Source organism: Populus nigra, chromosome 16 (genome assembly GCF_951802175.1).
Source record: "Populus nigra chromosome 16, ddPopNigr1.1, whole genome shotgun sequence".
NCBI classification, from domain to species: domain Eukaryota; kingdom Viridiplantae; phylum Streptophyta; class Magnoliopsida; order Malpighiales; family Salicaceae; genus Populus; species Populus nigra.
Window position 1 is genome coordinate 13,699,946 of NC_084867.1, and position 20,141 is coordinate 13,720,086.

The following is a 20,141-nucleotide window of genomic DNA, read 5'->3' on the forward strand; positions in this document are numbered from 1 at the left end:
TCGGTGCCCATTTCATTGCAAAAGTTCTTGAACAATGTTCGATGCTATAGAGGCTCAAATGCTCAATTGAGAACAAAAGCAGTCTAGAGACTCATATATAGTTTGTTTTTGTATTGAAAAGTATTTTTTAAAAATTATTTTTTATATATTTTAAATTATTTTAATATGCTAATGTTAAAAATAAATTTTAAAAAATAATAAAAATATTATTTCAATATATTTTTAAATAAAAAATATTTTAAAAATAACCACTACTTCAATAACAAAAAGATTTTAATTGAGAGTTTGTAGTTGATTGAATATTGAAATTATTCATTCAATGTTTTCATTAGGTTTACACGCACACACTCGTATATACAACATATAAAGTGCTAATATTTTCTATGTGACTGCTTGGTGAAAGATGTTGCACTTTTGAAGTGCTTTTACCAACTAGTCAAAGTGAAAAACTCTAAAATCATGGTAGCTAGGGTGAAACGGTAAAACTTTTCAAATGTTGAAGAAGAATGATCAATATTGTTAAAAGAAAAAAAAAATTAAGACAGGGAATGATCAACAAAAAAAGGGAAAGAAAATCACTGTAGCTAGAAGCCACGAACCTACGGTTCTGCCATGGTTTCTTTAAGAAAGTGTCGTCGTTCATTGATCAAAACTCTGTTTAAATCATCCATGGCTGCCTTGACCAGGCTATATATACAAGATGATTAACCACGTCTAATTAAACCCAGCTAAACTAAATTCTGACCATGCCCAATTCTTGACCCAGGTCACCACTCCTTGCCTGTTGGAACCTGATAGTCCATGTTCAACTCACGTGCAAGAAAATCTTACATTTTTTAATTTCTATGATCGTACAAGCTAAGAAAAAGTTTTTCTTTTTTGTTTTTCATAGGAAATTTGTCACTTATGCGCAACTACCATTCCACCAAAAACCCTACAATCTCTTTATAAATACCCGGCTAAGGCTTTCGGTACTGTAACCCCCATCTATCTATCTTTCTGTCTTCTTTGTTTGAAGAAAAAATGAGGAGAGCCCATTGCACTTTCCTGCTTTGCTTTGCCTTCTTTTTTGCTGTTCTGTCAAAAGCTGATCAACAGATCAACAAGTTCCAGCCTCATGTTCACGAGTCTTTCACTCCCGGTTTAATCCAGCAGGCAATTCCTCACTAATTAATTATCCCACTATAATTATTTATAGTATTCTTGTTATATTTAAATTTCCATGTATCTTATTAAGAAAATTCTCTTTCTTTATCTGTTTTTCTCTAAAGACTGTAGGGAGCAGCTGTGCTTACACGGTTGTTATTTCGACAAGCTGTTTATCACCCAAGTATACAACTGATCAGATCAGTATTATTTTCGGTGATGCTTTTGGCAATCAGGTAACTTGTATTTATAAAACTGATTTTTTTACGCTACGCTTGTTTGTTACTCAGAAAAAAAAACTTTTTCTGATCATATTTACATGTCTGGGGCAATTTTTCTGTGCAAGAAAATTGTGTTTCCTGTGAAGCGAAACTTGTTTCCCCCCTCTTAAAGGTGGGATTTTCCCCCCCAGAAAGAATCCAAAAGCATATCCAATATTTTATAGGTATATTTCTGGTGCATACGTGTAATTAATTCCATTGACAAAGGATAGCATTAGAAAATATATCTATGTTTCAATTACCGAACACAAGAAAATGTTTACTAGTTTATTATCATAAATGTTAAACGTAAAATAAACATATTGAGAAAGTATATATTAATTTGTCTTGTCAGGAAAATATATTTTCATTTTCTAAAAAAAATAAAAAAAATTTCAATAACAATAAATTCTTCTACCAATAATTAAATAGACCTTTAATGTGTCATAAAATCAAAGACAAAATCAGTTGTACATCCATAATAATTTAATACACTTCTATATGAATGGGTAGTCATCAGGTTTCTGCAAGCAGATATATTTTATGTTCTTAAATTTGCTTTATTTTCGATTTTTTAGAAAAGAAATTAATATATCAGAATTTAATGATATATATCCAATATGGTTCGCCATGTTATCTTGTAAATGCCATAATCAAGTTGAACACTTCTCCACGAATGACAGTGACGGTTCATGGCTTTGCATGGCTCCAAAAAGAATTAATTTCTTGATTTCCAGAAGAACTGAACTTGTCGCCAAATCTTAATTACGCACCAAAATGATTTTTTTAGAGAGATCAAGAATAAATTCAACAAAATTAACTCCAAATTAATAATCTGATCCTTTTACTTCTTCTTTTTTTGATGCGTTAATCATCAGGTTTATGATTCGAAGCTGGTTAATCCATTTACGATCACATTCGAACAATGTTCGACAAACACATTTCAGGTAACTGGATCATGTTCACTTGAGATATGTTATGTCTATTTCTACAGAAATGGAACAGTTGGTTGGATTCCACAAAGCGTGGAGATTTATGGTTCATTTTCAACTCCTGCCGTGTTTTTCTTCAATTCAACCACCGTTCCTGAAGGTGAATGGTATGGAATTAACAAGTGCCAGCACGTTCCTAGTGCCCCTCCTCCTTCTTCAGCACTACGGCTACAGATTATTCCTGGATGGTTTTTGCACTTGATTCTAGGGATTCTTGCTAGTTCCATATTTTTATCCTATTAACAGGCGAGGCGACAGCATCCTCCAGCAGTATGATCACAGTCTGTTTCTAGCTAGTTTATTGCTATTGTTCGCTATTTCTGGATTGTTGAACAGTACCAAAAGGCCATTGTAATGGTACTTGAAATAATTAATATGTAGGGGGAGCCTTTTCTTGTGTTTGATGTACTTTTAATTTTTTTTTTGATGAATTATGTGTAATGTCATTGTGACTAGTTAATTAATTAACTCTTTTGTTACGAGTGAATTTGTGCTGGTTAATTTAATAGCAATTAATTAGCAGTGTAAGGGTGTAATTAGGAGTCCATTGATGTCTATTTCAAATATCTCTAAATGTTTTTATATGAAAATATCGAAATTATGGAAAAATATTTTAAAAAATCAAATTAATCTTCGTTTTCAATCTAAACACAGTAAAAATTTATAATTTCTTGTGGGCACTTCTAGGCGTTGTTGATATATATATATAAAATCTGATGCTACCGCCTTATGCTCTAGCTAGTTAAAATGAAAAAAAAGAAAAAAACAATCTTTTTCCTTAATATAATGTCGGTCTTGATTTTAAATTTTGGTGGTTTGGTGGTTCATGTGTTTGTTTTGTATCGTGGTATGAGTTAATTTTTAAAAATATTTTTTATTTAAAAATATATTAAAATAAATAATTTTTTTATTAGCATATTAAAATTATTAAAAAAATATTAATTTAATGTTTTTTCATATCAAACGCGCTTTCAAAACACAACCAAACATAGTTTCAAACCCAAAAATAAATCGTCTTTTCTACCAACAACTATCGGAGTACTTTGTCTAATAAATTAACAAAAAAAAGTAATGCTTTTACTGTATTCTTTCTTATAAAATACTATTCATTAAAATAATTTTTTTTTATTTTTTTCTTTGATTTTTCTCAATCAATGTTTTTTTTTCAGTTTCATCATTCGGGATTAGATTTACTTTTTATTGGATTGTCCCACTCTTATGATGTGGGTCACGGCCTCGCTGGTTTGATTGGTTAACCTGGTTGACTCAGGTTTTTTTCTTTTCTTAATTGACTCCTCTCTAATTTTATCATTTAATACTGAATTAATTGAAAATTACGCTCTATGATTTGTTTTGATTTGCTGTTTATTAAGTTATCTCAATCTCATTATCGAGGGATAGTGCTTGACGGGTTAATCTGAGTTGATTTGGGTTATTTTTTGTGTACTTTTTTTAATTGATTTTTTTCAATTTTATCATTCAATGTTGACTTGATTGAGAATTGAGCTCCATTATTTGTTTTGATTTGATTTCTATGGGGTTATCTCAGTTTTATAATCAAGATCACAAGTTTGGTAGGTTAAATTGAATCGTTTTGTTTATTTTCTTTCTACGAGATTATCTCGATTTTATGACTCGAGTCATGGGTCCTTCAACATTGGATTTTATTTTTTAATGGACTGACTTGATTTTTTTTCCTTAATTGACTCCCCTCAAATCCATCCTTTAATATTTGGTTGATTAGAGGTTACACTCCATGATTTGTCTTGTTTTGTTTTGATTTTTGTTAGGTTATCATAATCTTATGACTTGAGAATACTACTTAGTTGTTTAACCCGGGTTGATTCAAGTTATTTTTTGTGTTATTTTTTAATTGATTTTTTTTCTCAAATATCAATTTTGTAATTTGTTTCGATTTGATTTCTATAAAGTTATCTCGATCTTATAACCTGGATCACGGGTTCGATATGATAACTTGGGTTTGTTTTAAGTGTGTGTGTGTGTGTATATATATATATATTGAGTTGATTGAAAGTTAAACTTCATAATTCTTTTTAGATTTGCTATTTATGAGATTATATGGTCTCATAATTCGAGTCGTAGATTTAATATATTAACTTAGACTAACATAAATCAATTCAATATTTTGTCATTTTAATATTAAAAAATATACACGTTTAAAATTGTTTTAAATCAAATTATATTTTTATTAGTTATTCTAATTGTTTTTAAACTTATCAAGTGAATTGAGATATATTAAGTCAATCTTCGTATAATTTATCTATTTTTGAATTAAAAAATATTAACACCATCTAAATATTTTATTATAATTTGACCAACAACATAGTGAAAATAAATTATCCGTTAACAACCATAGATTTTGGACGTTAGTGTGAAGAAAAAGGGGTACAAGTACCCATTCCTCGAGCTTGCTTCTCATGGGAAGACAAACCAACAACCATATAATTGGACGGACTCTTAAAAGAAAACACTAAATTCTAATCGTCCTCGGTCAAAATCGAGAGCAACCAAACCAAATAAGTCGTCCAAGAAGGTGAGTGTGAGGCTGTTCGTGCCTGGCCCGTACGACCAGGATGGCTAGCTGTTCGAGCAACCAAACATTATTATTATTATTATTATTATTATTACATAGGCATGACTTGGCTTCCCATGGAAAAAGCTAGTACGAAACAATCTTACCACCAACCATAAATTCAAATTAAAATTTGGATGGATGAAAAAATTGTTATTTTATTTTTCTTTCAACCCGATATTATACATGTCATGAAAAAAAACAATAAATTTTAAAAAAATATAGCTTAAAAAAAATTAAAAACAACATATTACAAAGTAGTGAGGTTAACTATTCACAAACTATTACATTACTTTTTAGTAGTTATTAATTCGAACATGCATTTTCATAAAAAAAATCCATCCATCTTGGTTCACATCCAAAAACCATAACTCGTAAGAGAAATGGTTGTGAATGAAATATGTTTATAAAAAAACAATAAATAAAAAATAGATATAATTAAAAAAAAAATTTACCATTTACTTTGCATGGAAACGAACATAACAAAGCAGTTAGCGTAGAGAAAACCAGTTCACTTGTATATATATATCTTCTTCTTTTTTTACTCTTTCTGAGAGGATTCTATATATGATCCAATCTTTAATTGGTTGGTAGTCATTAAACACGAAAGAACAAGTTCATAATAGTAGCATATCAGAAATGGGGTTCCAAAGATTTTGTAAGAACAAAGTTTAAAACAAGCTAAAGACAATCAAATTAAGCAAAAATATGGAAGGCCAAGAATAAATAATGAACTGATTTTAGAATTTCCAAGTCAAGAAACAAACAAACATATTTATCCGAGTGGTGTCATAAGGCCTTTGCTGCAATTAGTTTTATATAGTTAATGCAGATTTTAGAGCTACCATGTCTCTCCTGCTCTTGCTGACTCTGGCCATATTGGTGGTCTCCGAGGAGACAGAAATTTCCTCCAACAAAAGTGTTCATCTTCTTTTCGTTTTTTCTTTTGATTGAATGACTGAGATCTCTTCTCTTCAACCGAATCAATGTTGGAGAAATTTTTTGTCATTTAAAAAAGATTTTTCTTTGTTTTATTTCTGTTGCTTTTGAAATTGCAGGGAAGTTTGGACACTAACGACAAGGCCCCAAGGCCAGAGATCCAAAAGGAATATTCATCCGAATAATTAATAAGAAAGTAAAGGAAAAGGGCATAACAATACAAAATCATGAAGAATATATATATGTATGTTAATTTCTTAAATCTATAAATACACAACAAATTATATTAAATTGTCACAAACTAGTTAATTTTATTTCATTTTATATATGTCAATTAGATAATTTAAATTATATTAATTTAATCAAATTTCCAATTAAATTTTATATGGCTATTTGTGAAATGATCATACAAGGTTAATATCAACACATTAAAGAGTATGTACGTGGTATTAATATTTTATATTAAAAACTATTTATTTATCTTAATTATTATCTTAGCTGTTTTAATTTATGATGGCTACTATTTTGTTTATTTTTATTATTATTTAAAAATAATTTTTATGTTTCATATATACAAAATTAAAAAAAGTTAAATAACAAAAAATTCTAACAAAATTAAAAATTAAAAAAATTCCATCAATCTATATACAATCATTAAAAAACAAGAAAAATAAAATAAAAAATTTAAAAATTTCAAGTGAAACAATTTTTTTAAATTAACCTAAGTTAATTCATATCACATATATCCAAATTCTTAGCTGATGAACTTTAAAGTCGTTTTATAACTATACTCTTTTGACTCCAAGTACAAGCATTTTCTCTCCTGGTAACTACCACCAAGTCAACAGCCATACAAATGCAGGGGACGGTTTCAAAAGTCAACAGCCACTCGATTATTATATATAAAAGAAACCCCTCAACAACCAGAAGAATCCCAAAATGATAAAAGGTGAAAGAAAATCATTTCTAGATAAAACAATAAAAGGCAGTGCTTTTATGAGTTATATGTGGCAAACCAACGACCATACGATCATGTTATGATTAGAACTAGCTACTTAATTAATTAAAGCTTGTGTGGGAGTGGATTTGTGTTGGATTAATAGCAATTAGCAGTGTGATCATGTTGTAATTACTAGTTAATTGATGATTGCTCATATGATGATCACTAGAGACTTAGATGGTTGTTAACTTCAGAATCTGTAAAATTAGTTAAAGTACGCGCAAGCTGACCCGAACACCAATATTAAACTTAAAAAAAATATATATATACACTAACCAGTCTATTGTTTTGCTAGATTTCAACGACTGTCCTTGAGCTAGCTTTTTTCATATTATAATTTTGTCTGACTTTCAGTTACGTTTCTTCAATCATTTGAAGTTCTTTTTACCACACTAGCCTAGCTAGCCCAGCTAGCCCACCGATCATCCGACATTTATCAACGTATTTTTTTTAAAAAATCGATTTCTATAATTAATTTTACGTCAGTCATACATCGTAAAATTAAAATTTAATCAGATGAAATTTATGTTCTTAAGAGTGAAAAGAAAGAAGAGAGGATACCGTTGGAAATGTTTGAACGGTGGGGAGTATTTAGGTGTCAAATATGGGCGGTCCATGTTTTCTACCGACAACCATAAAAGTACTTCGTCTTAGAAAACACAAACGTGACAATCAAGAATATTGCGACAACCATCTGACGTTCAAGACGAAAAAAAAAAAAAAAACCAAAGGTACCAAGATGCTCTTCGAGATTCATTATTAAATTTGTATGTACTAGCTAGCGAAATTCATCCGGCAAACGTGTAACTCATGAAACTTGCAATCTAAAATTTAAATTGAGCTGGATTTTGATTTGAATTAGTTTTGATATTTATCTGATTAAAAAAATTGAAAGATTTTTACTTATAAAAAAGAAGTGTGATTTGAGACAAAAAGTGATAAATTCCAGTGAATCTAATGACTCCTGAGCTAAGAACTTAGTGGTAAAAATTCCTTTCTGGGTTAGACCCAAATCAGAAGAGATAACAAAGTTCAAAACCCTCCATTCCTTATAGTTTCATCTTCATAATAGAAGACAAACCAACAACCATCAAATTGGACAGATTTAAGGGTAAACTGTAAATTGATCGACTCATCCAATGCCCAATCCAAGAGCAACAAAGAAGAAGATGATCAGAGCATCATGATCATGCCAGTAAATGTTCATAATAACTATCATCTTACTTAGTATCATGCCAACATGATATTTTCTAAAATCTATCATCTTCAGGATTAATTTAGAATGCTAATAGCTTAATTATGTTGAGCTATAATCTTGTATCTGAGTTAATGCAATATCGGCACGATAATTGATGTGTTATCTATTTGGATTTCTTACTTGTTGTAAATCATCTATCATGTGAAATATATATTTAGAGTTTGTTTGTTTTTATATTTTAAAAATATTTTAAAAAATTTATTTTTTTTTGTTTTAAATTATTTGTTTTGGTGTTTTTATATTTGTTTTGATGTAATAATATTAAAAATAAATTTTAAAAAATAAAAAAAATATTATTTTAATATATTTTCAAATAAAAAATATTTTAAATAATAATAATTATTATAATATTAAAGGAGTTAGTCTATTCTCTTTTACAATTTTTCATATAGTTTCAATGATGGTTGTAAAACTCAATAAACTTGGCAGGCTGAACTAGTACTTGATATATCATTTTTTTTAAAAAAAACTTAATTAATTCGGTTAAACTTTCATATTATCCGCAACTAAAATGATTTAATAAATCTAGTTCTTATCTAGTCAAAATCTAATCCTCAAGAAAACCAAAGGTGACTATAGCCAACAATGAACTATAAAAGAATGTAAAATATATAGTAGGCAGAGAGCCAAAAGACATCAGAATTACAAAGAAAACAGAATCAGCACCCATTCCATGACATCTTCAGTGCAAGAAGCTCCATCAACAACACCTGATTATAAGAAAGAATCTGCAGGTTACCTCGTACATGCCAAAAAAGCATAAGTCCTGCCCATGAATCCTCATGAGCTCTCCATAAACAGTCAGTAGAACACAGCATCAGCAAATGGTACAACAGTACTGAAGCAACATCTTTATATGTAACCATAATGATAGAAAAGATAGATCTCCACAGAATCTTCATCAATTCAATCCAGAATCAAACCAAAGTATGAGTGAAGGACAACTACAAAAATTTCGATTCACAAAAAGCTATTGGCTTGAATTTCGATTCACAACTACAAAAATTTCCTACTGCAATGGTGAGATGCTAATCGGATACGTACTCTTTGCTTTGCTAAGTAATATGTCCCCTTTACAACTCAGAATCTCGATATCAAACATCAATGCCGTGTTTCTAGTTGCGGATAACTTTTGAAAAATTAGTAAAAATCATGAAAAGGGATTAAAATTTCAAGTAGAGACAAAATATGTGTTTCGCTATGAATTCTGACAACATATGGTTGCATGTGATGGTGAAGTTTTTCAAGCTCATCTTGTGTTAAAGAAGGAAATTACCCAATAATACGTAGTAAGAGGAGATGTTACACGTCAGACTGTGAAGTAGAGAATGGATTTGTTTCCGGCCTTGCATTAATTCTTCTCCATGGAGAATCAAAAACTTTCAGCAAATGTTCTTTTTTATGAAACCCCATTATTTTTAACAAGTGTGGCTATTTTACAAATTTCTAGATTTGTTTTACATGCGTCAATACCGGTCTTATGGGTCTTAACTATCATCAAAATCAATCTATAGTGTGAAGTTGATAACTTGGTTTCCAAGTTTGTTTGAATTCCATGTGCTCACTTTAGGGTTAGTAGTAATCTAATTAAAAATAAGGTTAGTAAGTAACAATAGCGTCCAATTTCTCCGATAAGGTTCTCATTGAATGCATGAATGACCTAAGGTTTGGGCAGTATAACTTGAAGGAAAATATTGCAAGACAATTTAAGAAATCTGTGAAAGTAACTGAGAAGAAGCTGCTGGGAAAGACAAAACACAAAGCCAAACAATCTGTCCCAGTAAGGGAACGAGACAGTAGAAGTTATAAGGAGGTCCTGAGTCCGAGCAAAACAGATTATGTTTATGAACCAAAGCAATCTGGAGACCAGCTCACAGTCTTGTGTTGAAGAGGTTCACTACAATATCAGTATTGATGACAGTTTATGGCTAACTAAAAGTCTCATTGGGACTATTCTGGACGACGTTGATTATATGGACATTAGACGTAGGCTTATCCAATATGATATAAGCTTCACCTCTCTAAGATTCCTAGGTGCATCCAAAGCCCTCATTAGCTTTGCAGAATATGATGTGATGATGGAGGACTGGAGGTTATGTAGGGTGAATCGGAATGGTGGCAAGACCTTTTTGGAGAGCTACGTCCATGGAAGAAATCGGACTCGGCAGTAGACAGACTAGCCTCGATATCTATATCTAAGTTGCCCTTACTTGGATGGAACCCAGGATGTTTAACGAGGTTACTGGAAAACGATGGCAAGATTGTCGGCTATGACAAGATCAGTCTCAAACACTCTGAGTTATCTTCCTTGCGTCTATTGGTGAAAACTTGTTTTGAGAAGCTGAATAATTAGGCGGTGAGACTCTGTTTGAAACTTTGAATGGGGAAGTTCACCAGGTGCATATTGCCGAAATTGAATCTTTGAACTACCCTGTGTCAGGAGCTATATCCTACACAATGCAAGAATTCATGATGGTGACGGTTTTGTTGAGGGAGCAAACAGTAAGATATCCACCAGATTATATGATCCTAGCTTTCATGTCATAATAAATGGCATTGACCAATTTCGGGGACAGAATCTAATTCCCACAGATCTCTTTCCAGAGATTATTACTCTCACTCTGACAGCTACTATTCAAAAGATACAATAATCCCAGGATCCTTACCATACTTGGCAGTACTTTGATACTGTTTGTGTTTTAATTTTAATTTTTTTTTAAATTTAACAGTTTTTTTATTTTTTTATTTTAAATTAATAATTTTTTTAAGTATTTTCATATCATTTTAATAAATTGATGTAAAAAATAATTTTTAAAAAGTAATAAAAATATCATTTTATTATATTTTTTTTAAAAAAATATTTTAAAAAATAATAATGAGTGCATCTCTCTAGTGTATAAAGAAGTGGATTCTCACTCGTTGGAAGCCCAGCATAATTTGGGTAGTGATAGTTTGGGCTTTCCCCAGAAGAAGGTAGCGCATAAAGACACACACGTCCAAAAGTCCACAAATGCTATGCGACCCAACAATGGCCTGTCCACACCCAGGCATCAGAGGACTATTCTTTCAAAGCAACCCAAGATATGGAAAATATCTTCTACTGGAAGCCTTCTATCTTTAGACTCTTCAGCCACACTGTCCCCCATGGATACTTGCATGAGGAAAAGCAACATTCGGCATCTGAATCAGAGTATACATTTACAAGAAGAAAGTGAAGGGGAGGCGTCTTGCTGTGAAGTCAGGAAAATGGTTCAGTTAGGAGAAGCCCTCAGTTTAGGTGATTCGGCTTTTTTAGAGAGTTATGTTGGGGTAATTCAAAGGCAACTGGACCGTGAGAAGGACTGGCAGAAGCAGCAATAAGCTTCCTATGCAGTAAGTGTTTGTCGTGCAAGCGAATGATATGTATTTTTCTGATTATCATGAAGATTATGTCCTGGAATATTTGTGGTATGGGGTTTGCTAGGAAACGAAGGGTAATTAGGAAGTTAATTTCTGACTTGTTTTGCGTTTATGGAATGCCCCATCTGTTTCGTGGTTTGGAAATATAGCGGAAGGTAGGAAGGGGGGTTTATTGGCTTTATGGAACCAATCTAAATTTGAGGTAGCAAACATTGAGTATGGGCATGGTTGGGTGGCTTTGTTCGGTGCTCATAAAGCTAGTGGTTTTCGTTGTGTAGCTGTTGGGATATCTGCTCCTTGCTGCACCAGAGAGCGAAGACGGTTGTGGAGAGAGTTATGTCCATTGAAGCATGCCTTTGAGGACCCCTGGTTCTTGATATGGATGTGAACATGAGCTCTCACTTGAGCATAACGTTTTAGGTGGCAAAGTCTAAAAACTTCCCTTGCTAGAGAGAGAGAGAGAGAGATTTAATGTATAGATCGCAAATATCGCCCTAATTCTCGTGATCCAAGACTCTGCTCATATATATATATATATATATATATCTACAGAAGGTAATTACACTAATTCCTCGGATTCTTGCAAGATCATTCAGATTCCATTTATTTCTTTATTTATTATTTTTCTTGGTGGTCCAGATTCCATTCCTTAAACAAGAAAGAAAATGAATTTCTTTCTGTTTTTGGAAATTGACAGTCACCAATTAGCTGTGCTGCTGTGGTCATCCACCCATAAATAATGCCACTACCAATATAGCCATGTCCCAGAATCCCATTCTCTCTCTCTCTCTCTCTCTATATATATATATATGCTCTTGCCTTGCACCTCATAGAGAGAAACATTCTCAGCTCCTCTTCTCTACCTCTTAAAGTAACTTTCTCAGTGCTTTTTTGTATATATAATATTAGTAGTTTTTATTTGGTAATGAATTCTTTTGTTTGATTTTATTAGATAAACAAATGGGATTTGTTCTTTAATATGATATTATTTGTTTGGTTTATGAATTCTTTGTTTCATTTTATTAGTTGCAAAAATGGGGGGTGGCGACATTCATATTGATCATCAAGAAGAAGGGCTGAGGAGGAGAGGATGTGGATGCAGCTGCTCGAAGAAGGATTTCTTGCCGGAGGAATCATTCCAAAGCTTTGGAAATTATCTTCAAGCACTTAAAGAAACTCCCATGAGGTTCAAAGACAGGCTCCTGACTCGATCCAAGGACACGACGGAGATCCATGAGATCAAGGCCAGAAGTGAGCATGAGATGAAGAAAACCCTAACTTGGTGGGATCTCATATGGTTCGGCATTGGTGCTGTCATTGGTGCTGGCATTTTCGTCCTCACCGGACTTGAGGCCAGAGAACATGCTGGTCCTGCCGTCGTCTTGTCTTACGTTGTTTCCGGTGTTTCTGCCATGCTTTCTGTTTTCTGCTACACCGAATTTGCTGTGGAAATCCCCGTTGCAGGGATGTATTCTTCTATATATGTTTTTTGTGTATATTTAAGGCTCCTTAGCTGGTCTAATTTTGTGGACATGCTTGTCTCACACTTTGCCAATTATAGCTGCGAAATTAATTATTATTAGGAGTCTTTGTTACACTCCAATCCAAAGATTACACTAATAGGACTTCAATCCATATACAATTTCTTAGAATTTGGTTGACCTAATCTTATAATTATCCAGTAGCTGGCAGATTTTTCCTCTAGAATTAATGTTCGTTTTCCTAAAAAATTGGTGGATATATATATATTGATGATGATGAATTTTAGGTATCATCAGCTTCCAAAAATTAAAAACAAAATAAATATCATATTTGATGATGAATTGTTGATGTTTTCCTTACTTTTCAGGTGGTTCTTTTGCTTATTTGAGGGTAGAGCTAGGCGACTTCATGGCCTTCATTGCTGCTGGCAACATCTTGCTTGAGTATGTCATTGGTGGTGCTGCTGTTTCTAGGGCATGGACATCCTACTTTGCCACTCTTTGTAACCACAAACCAGATGATTTCCGTATCATAGCCCATAGCCTTCCTGATGACTATGGCCACCTTGATCCCATTGCTGTTCTTGTTGGTGTTGTGATTTGTATCCTTGCAGTCCTTAGTACCAAGGGCTCGTCACGCTTCAATTATGTTGCTTCCATCATCCATGTTGTAGTGATCCTCTTCATCATTGTTGCTGGTCTTGCAAAAGCAGACACAAAAAATTACGCTGATTTTGCTCCCAATGGTGCCCGTGGTATTTTCACGGCTTCAGCGGTGCTTTTCTTTGCCTATGTTGGATTTGATGCTGTTTCGACCATGGCAGAAGAAACCAAGAATCCTGCTCGAGATATCCCGATCGGTCTCGTTGGCTCAATGGCAATAACTACACTAGCATATTGTTTGCTAGCAGTAACTTTGTGCCTGAGGGTGCCATACAAGATGATTGATGTGGATGCCCCATTTTCAGTAGCATTTGAGTCTGCAGGTTGGGGTTGGGCTAAGTACATTGTTGCTGCTGGTGCATTGAAAGGCATGACAACTGTTTTGCTCGTTTCTGCTGTGGGGCAGGCGCGGTATCTCACACATATTGCACGGACTCACATGATGCCACCATGGTTAGCTCATGTTAATGCAAAGACTGGGACCCCGGTAAATGCCACTGTTGTCATGCTTGCTGCAACTGCTATCATTGCCTTTTTCACCAAGCTTGATATTCTATCCAACCTTCTTTCCATCTCCACACTGTTTATCTTCATGCTTGTGGCTGTGTCTCTTCTTGTGCGCCGCTACTATGTTAGTGGTGTGACAACACCAGTAAATCGCGTCAAGCTCATTGTGTGCATTGTGGCCATTCTTGTTTCTTCAATTGCAACAGCTCTTATTTGGGGTACGTCCGATCAAGCTAGTTGGATTGGGTATGTGATCACCATACCGATATGGTTCTTTGCTACTTTAGCACTCAAGATTTCTGTCCCACAAGCAAGGGATCCAAAACTATGGGGTGTTCCGTTGGTGCCATGGCTACCATCTGCTTCAATTCTCATCATCATGTTTCTTCTGGGATCAATAGACGTGCAATCATTTAAAAGATTTGCTGTATGGACTGGAATTTTGTTGATATACTACTTGCTGTTTGGATTACATGCCTCCTATGACACAGCAAAGGCATCGGGAGAGAACAAGGATGAGGGTGGTTTCAAGAATGTTGAAGACGGCACTGTCTCTTCCCAGAATGACGCCTTGTGAGGTTCAAGCGTTAAAATTTAGAAATGTACTTTCCAAAATCTGTCAGGTTATTAATCTCCTTACACATGTATGCTTCTGATAGAGAAGCAATGAACATCAACAGGCTGCAATAAGCATTGCACTCAACATTTGTGTAGGCAGGCATCTGTTAAATGCACAGACAGAAAATCACACAATAGATGAAAACTGGATGTTTAAGACGCAAGAAATTAACAATGAATCGTTCAATCTTCATTAGGCTCTTGCTCTGGTTTATATAGAAGTACCAAGCAGAGAAAACAAGGGGAAAAGCTTGACATGCTATACGCATGTGAGCTGAAATGGAAATAACAGAAACAAATTGAAAACCAATTACTAATAACAGAAATAGCTAACTAAACAACCTGTGACTGAAATACCCTTTCAAACCCTCCCTTAAGCCTAATTGCTGCAGCAACAATTAGCTTAAGTCTGCAAGATCACAAACCCCAAGTGAATTTCGAAGCCTCTGAAAATCTTCAGCCTTTAAGGGCTTAGTCATTATATCAGCCAATTGATCCCTACTTCCACAGTGCACCAAGTCGATCAGCCCTTCTTTAGTGAGATTTCTCAAGAAGTGATATCTCACATCTATGTGTTTACTACGTCCATGCATCACGGGATTTTTTGAAAGCTTAATTGTGGAACTATTGTCACACCATATGCGAGTGCAATATTCATCATTATACCTCAGCTCCTTTAATATCCTCTTTATCCATATGGCTTGACACGTACACATTGCCGCGGCCACAAATTCAGCTTCAGTTGTGGATAAAGTGACAATTGGTTGCTTCTTTGAACACCATGATACTGCACCAAAATTCAACAGGAAGACATAACCACTTGTACTCTTCCTATCCTCCACATCTCTAGCATAATCGCTGTCTGTATAGACCCGTAATTCACCATTCCCATCCTTTCTATAGTAGATACCATAGCTCATTGTCCCCTTCAAATACCGAAGTGCTCTCTTTATAGTCTGAAGATGTAAGTTAGTGGGTTTTGCCATATACCTGCTTACCAAACATGTGACAAACATCATGTCTGGTCGTGTGGCTGTGAGGTACATCAAACTCCCCACTAACTGTTTGAAATATGTCTCATCTACTGGAGTTCCATCCTTATCTTTGCTGATTTTAACTCCCGGAATAATTGGACTGCTCACTTCGTTACTTTCCAACATCCCAAATTTTGTTAGAATCTCCAATGCGTATTTTCGTTGACAAATGAAAATACCATCTTCCCTTTGCACCACCTCAATTCCAAGAAAGAAATGCATATTTCCCAAGTCAGACATGTCAAATTCTTTCAACATTGAACTTTTGAATTCAGCCAACATGTCATAGTCATCACCAGTAAAAATTAGATCATCAACATAAACACTAACAATCACAATCTTACCCCCTTTGCCTTGTTTTGTGAACAATGTTTGCTCACTTTCGCATTTCTGGAATCCTTCCTTAAGAAAGTATGCTTCAATCCGGTGAAACCAAGCTCGCGGAGCCTGTTTTAACCCATACAAGGCTTTGTGCAACTTGTAGACCATCTGCTCCTTTCCTCTCTTTATGTATCCCTTTGGTTGTTCAACGTAAACATTTTCGCATAACTCCCCATGAAGAAAAGCAGACTTCACATCAAATTGGCCTATTTTCCATCCCTTTTGCGCAGCCATGGATATAATCATCCTCACTGTATCCATTCTAGCTACTGGTGCGAATACTTCAGTATAGTCTATACCAGCCTTTTGCGAGTACCCTTTTGCCACCAGGCGCGCCTTGTGTTTTGCAATTTCCCCATCTTCATTGTACTTGGTTTTATAAACCCATTTTACCCTAATCTTTTTGACATCAGCTGGTAAGTCTACTAGTGACCAAGTGTTATTTTTCTCAATGGACTGAATCTCATTGTCCATTGCCCGTACCCACTTCTCTTCTTTCACAGCTTCTTCATAGTAAACTGGATCCTCTGCTGCCATCTGCATGACATACACCTCATCTTCACTCAAACCTTCTCCATCCACATAATCTGTCATCCATGCTGGGGCATGACATGTTCTCCCTTCAGTCTCATCATTACCCCTTTCTATCACAGTAGTAACATCTTCATTTCCTTCTACCTCAACTTCAGCTGTAACTTCATTTTCCCTCACACTTTGTTGGCCTTCATTGCTGCTGACTTCTTCACTTTCTTCCCCACTGTCAGTTTCAACAGCCCCTTCATTTTCTCCTTCTTGATGCTCACCCCATTCTAGGTCCAACAGAATCTGTTCCTGGAATTTTTCACCCCAATCCCACTCTTTCTCTTCTTCAAAAGATACATCCCTGCTCACTACCACCCTCTTTTCTATAGGATCATACAACCTATAGCCCTTGGTCTCTTCACTGTATCCAAGCAGAATACAAATGAAGCTACGGTTGTCCAGTTTGCCCCTCTTTTCGTGTGGAATGTGGACATGTGCAACACATCCAAACACACGAAAATGTTCCACAGTAGGTTTCAACCCAGTCCATGCCTCCTGAGGTGTCACCTCTTTCACTGCTGCAGATGGGCATCGGTTCAACACATAGCAGCTCCACATTACAGCTTCAGGCCAAAAACTCTTAGGCATCTTCTTGTCTGCCAACAAGCAACGGACCATGTTCATCATGGTTTGGTTCTTCCTTTCAGCCACGCCATTTTGTTGTGGCGTGTATGCAGCAGTTAACTGCCTTTTGATTCCATTTTGCTTACAGAAATCAATGAACTCCTTTGAATTAAACTCTCCCCCATTGTCTGTTCTTAAACACTTCAAAGGTAGTTCTTTCTCCTTTTCAACTAGCTTATGAAAAGCTTTGAATTTCTGAAATGCTTCACTCTTCTCTACTAACAAATATACCCATGACTTTCTGCTATAATCATCAATAAAACATAGCATATATCTCTTCCCCCCATTAGACCTTGGTGAGATAGGACCACAAATATCTGCATGAATTAACTCTAGTGGCTGTGATGCTCTCCATATGCTTTTCTTAGGGATTATATTCCTACGTTGTTTGCCTACAAAACATTCTGTGCATGTCATACTTGCAACTTTAAAATGGGGAAATCCACGGACCATTCCCTTTTGTTGCAACAGCTGCAATCCCTTGGCACTTAGATGGCCAAATCTCTTGTGCCACAGACGAGGTAAGTCCATGGAATCTACTTGCAAACACCTAGGAACATTTAAAGCTCTCTGCGTCTCAGCCAACAGAATAAACATTCTGTTGGCACTCATCATGGTCTCAATTATAAGTCCCCTTTCAGGGTGATAAATTCTGCAAAATCCACCCTTAAACAAAATCGCTAAACCATTCTCTTGAAGTTGCCCAATGCTCAACAGATTATTAGAGAGTTCAGGAACATGATATACTTCATTCAAAACATGATTCACTCCATTTATAACCAATATCACATTTCCTTTTCCAATTACCTTCATTCGGTTGTTATTTCCCAACTTGACAGAATGCAGAAAACTAGTGTCTAAGTTGGTAAACATACCTTGTTCCCCACACATATGGTTTGAGCAGCCTGAGTCTAGAAACCAAACATCATTTCGGTTTCTCTTCTGCAACCCAGCATGTACCATTAACAGCCTCTCCTCTTCTGGATTCAATTCTATGTACCTTAAACCTTTATTCTCCTAATCAATTCTTCTCTGTAAATTGGCATGTTCTTGGTTTGATTCTGTATAACATGGGTCTTTGTTCCCCAAATCAGCATGTGCCATCAACAACATCTCATCCAGTTGATTCAATTCTGCATAATTGGCTTCTCTGTTCAAACTTGGACATTCATATTGGAAGTGTCCAAGTTTGTGGCATTTGAAGCATTCCACTGTTGCTTTATTGTAAACTTGAGGTCCTCTCCCACGGCCTCTTCCCCTGAAACTACTCCTCCCTCGGTTTCTACTCCCAAATCTATCATCATAAATTCTTAATGCCTGATCATCACCACTTCTGTGCCTTCTAAATTTCTATTCGTGCACGAGCAATGAGCTTTGCAGCTCATCTACTGAAAGCTTGTTGATGTCGTTTGACTCTTCAATTGAGCAGACGATGTAATTGAAGTTTTCAGTTAGAGTACGCAGTATCTTTTCAACAATCTTCCCATTTGTCATGTCTTCTCCAAGATTCCTCATATCATTCGCCACCAACAGTACTCTCGAGAAGTAATCAGTCACTGCTTCCCCAGGCTTCATCTCTAATACTTCGAAATTTCTTCTAAGGATTTGGAGTTGTGCACGCTGAACCCTAGCATTCCCTTGATACTTGATTTTCATAGACTCCCAAATTTGCTTCGCAGTATCCTTCTGGGCAATTGTTTTCAAGATTGACTTGTCAATTGACTGGAACAAGTAATTCTTGGTCTTCAAATCCTTCAATTTCATCTCCTCCAAGGCTTTCTTCTGTACTGCCGTCAAAGCTTCTATCGGTGTTGTTTCCACCCATCCTGTCTCAATGACGCTCCAATATTCCTTTGATCGTAGCAGATTTTCCATGAGCATGCACCAATGCTCGTAATCTCCATCAAACTTTGGGATACAAGCTTGTGCGTAATTGTTTGAATCTGTTGCCATCTCTCCTCACTCGGTGTTTTGGGTTTTATGGTGTTTATGAAGGCTCTGATACCAATTTGTTAAATGCACAGACAGAAAATCACACAATAGATGAAAGCTGGATGTTTAAGACGCAAGAAATTAACAATGAATCGTTCAATCTTCATTAGGCTCTTGCTCTGGTTTATATAGAAGTACCGAGCAGAGAAAACAAGGGGAAAAGCTTGACATGCTATACGCATGTGAGCTGAAATGGAAATAACAGAAACAAATTGAAAACCAATTACTAATAACAATAATAGCTAACTAAACAAACTGTGACTGAAATACCCTTTCAGCATCAGCCTCATAGCTTTTTGTTCTATTTGTCAGTTAAGAAATGGAAATAGAAGGCAAAGAAGATGCCATTATCACACGCTTTACACTCGAGTTCTACAGCCTGTGAAATGCATAGAAATGTAGCCCTTTATCCAAGTGAAGTGTAAACATTGTACGATATTTGACTTTCGTCTTCTCATCCCGAAGTTTGAACCTAAAGAAGTAGAGGAGAACAGCAGCCAAGATCTTCATTTACCTATAAGAAAATTCCCTCCCTAGGCAAATGCTAGGGCCGGCCTAATAACGGATAAAGAAAAATAAAGAAAATTAGAGAAATCAAGTAACTGCTAGCAAGGAAACTGAAAGCGTTAGTGCTACTGAAATGAAATGCAGTAAATTTTAAAGGACTTTCTG

The 20,141-nt window shown here is 35.0% G+C and overlaps 2 protein-coding genes across 2 annotated transcripts; both read left to right on the plus strand.

Moving 5' to 3' along the window:
- The first annotated feature begins 967 nt into the window (after positions 1–967).
- On the plus strand, positions 968–2,885 carry LOC133675550 (embryo-specific protein ATS3B-like). Its single transcript, XM_062096968.1, has 3 exons — positions 968–1,155; positions 1,272–1,382; positions 2,285–2,885. The coding sequence occupies exons 1-3, from the start codon at positions 1,024–1,026 to the stop codon at positions 2,639–2,641; spliced, it is 600 nt and encodes a 199-aa protein (XP_061952952.1). The 5' UTR covers positions 968–1,023; the 3' UTR covers positions 2,642–2,885.
- Positions 2,886–11,255: 8,370 nt separating this feature from the next.
- Positions 11,256–14,955, plus strand: LOC133675201 (cationic amino acid transporter 1-like). The gene is made up of 3 exons (XM_062096499.1): positions 11,256–12,142; positions 12,614–13,078; positions 13,437–14,955. The coding sequence occupies exons 2-3, from the start codon at positions 12,622–12,624 to the stop codon at positions 14,813–14,815; spliced, it is 1,836 nt and encodes a 611-aa protein (XP_061952483.1). The 5' UTR covers positions 11,256–12,142; positions 12,614–12,621; the 3' UTR covers positions 14,816–14,955.
- The last annotated feature ends 5,186 nt before the right edge of the window (positions 14,956–20,141 follow it).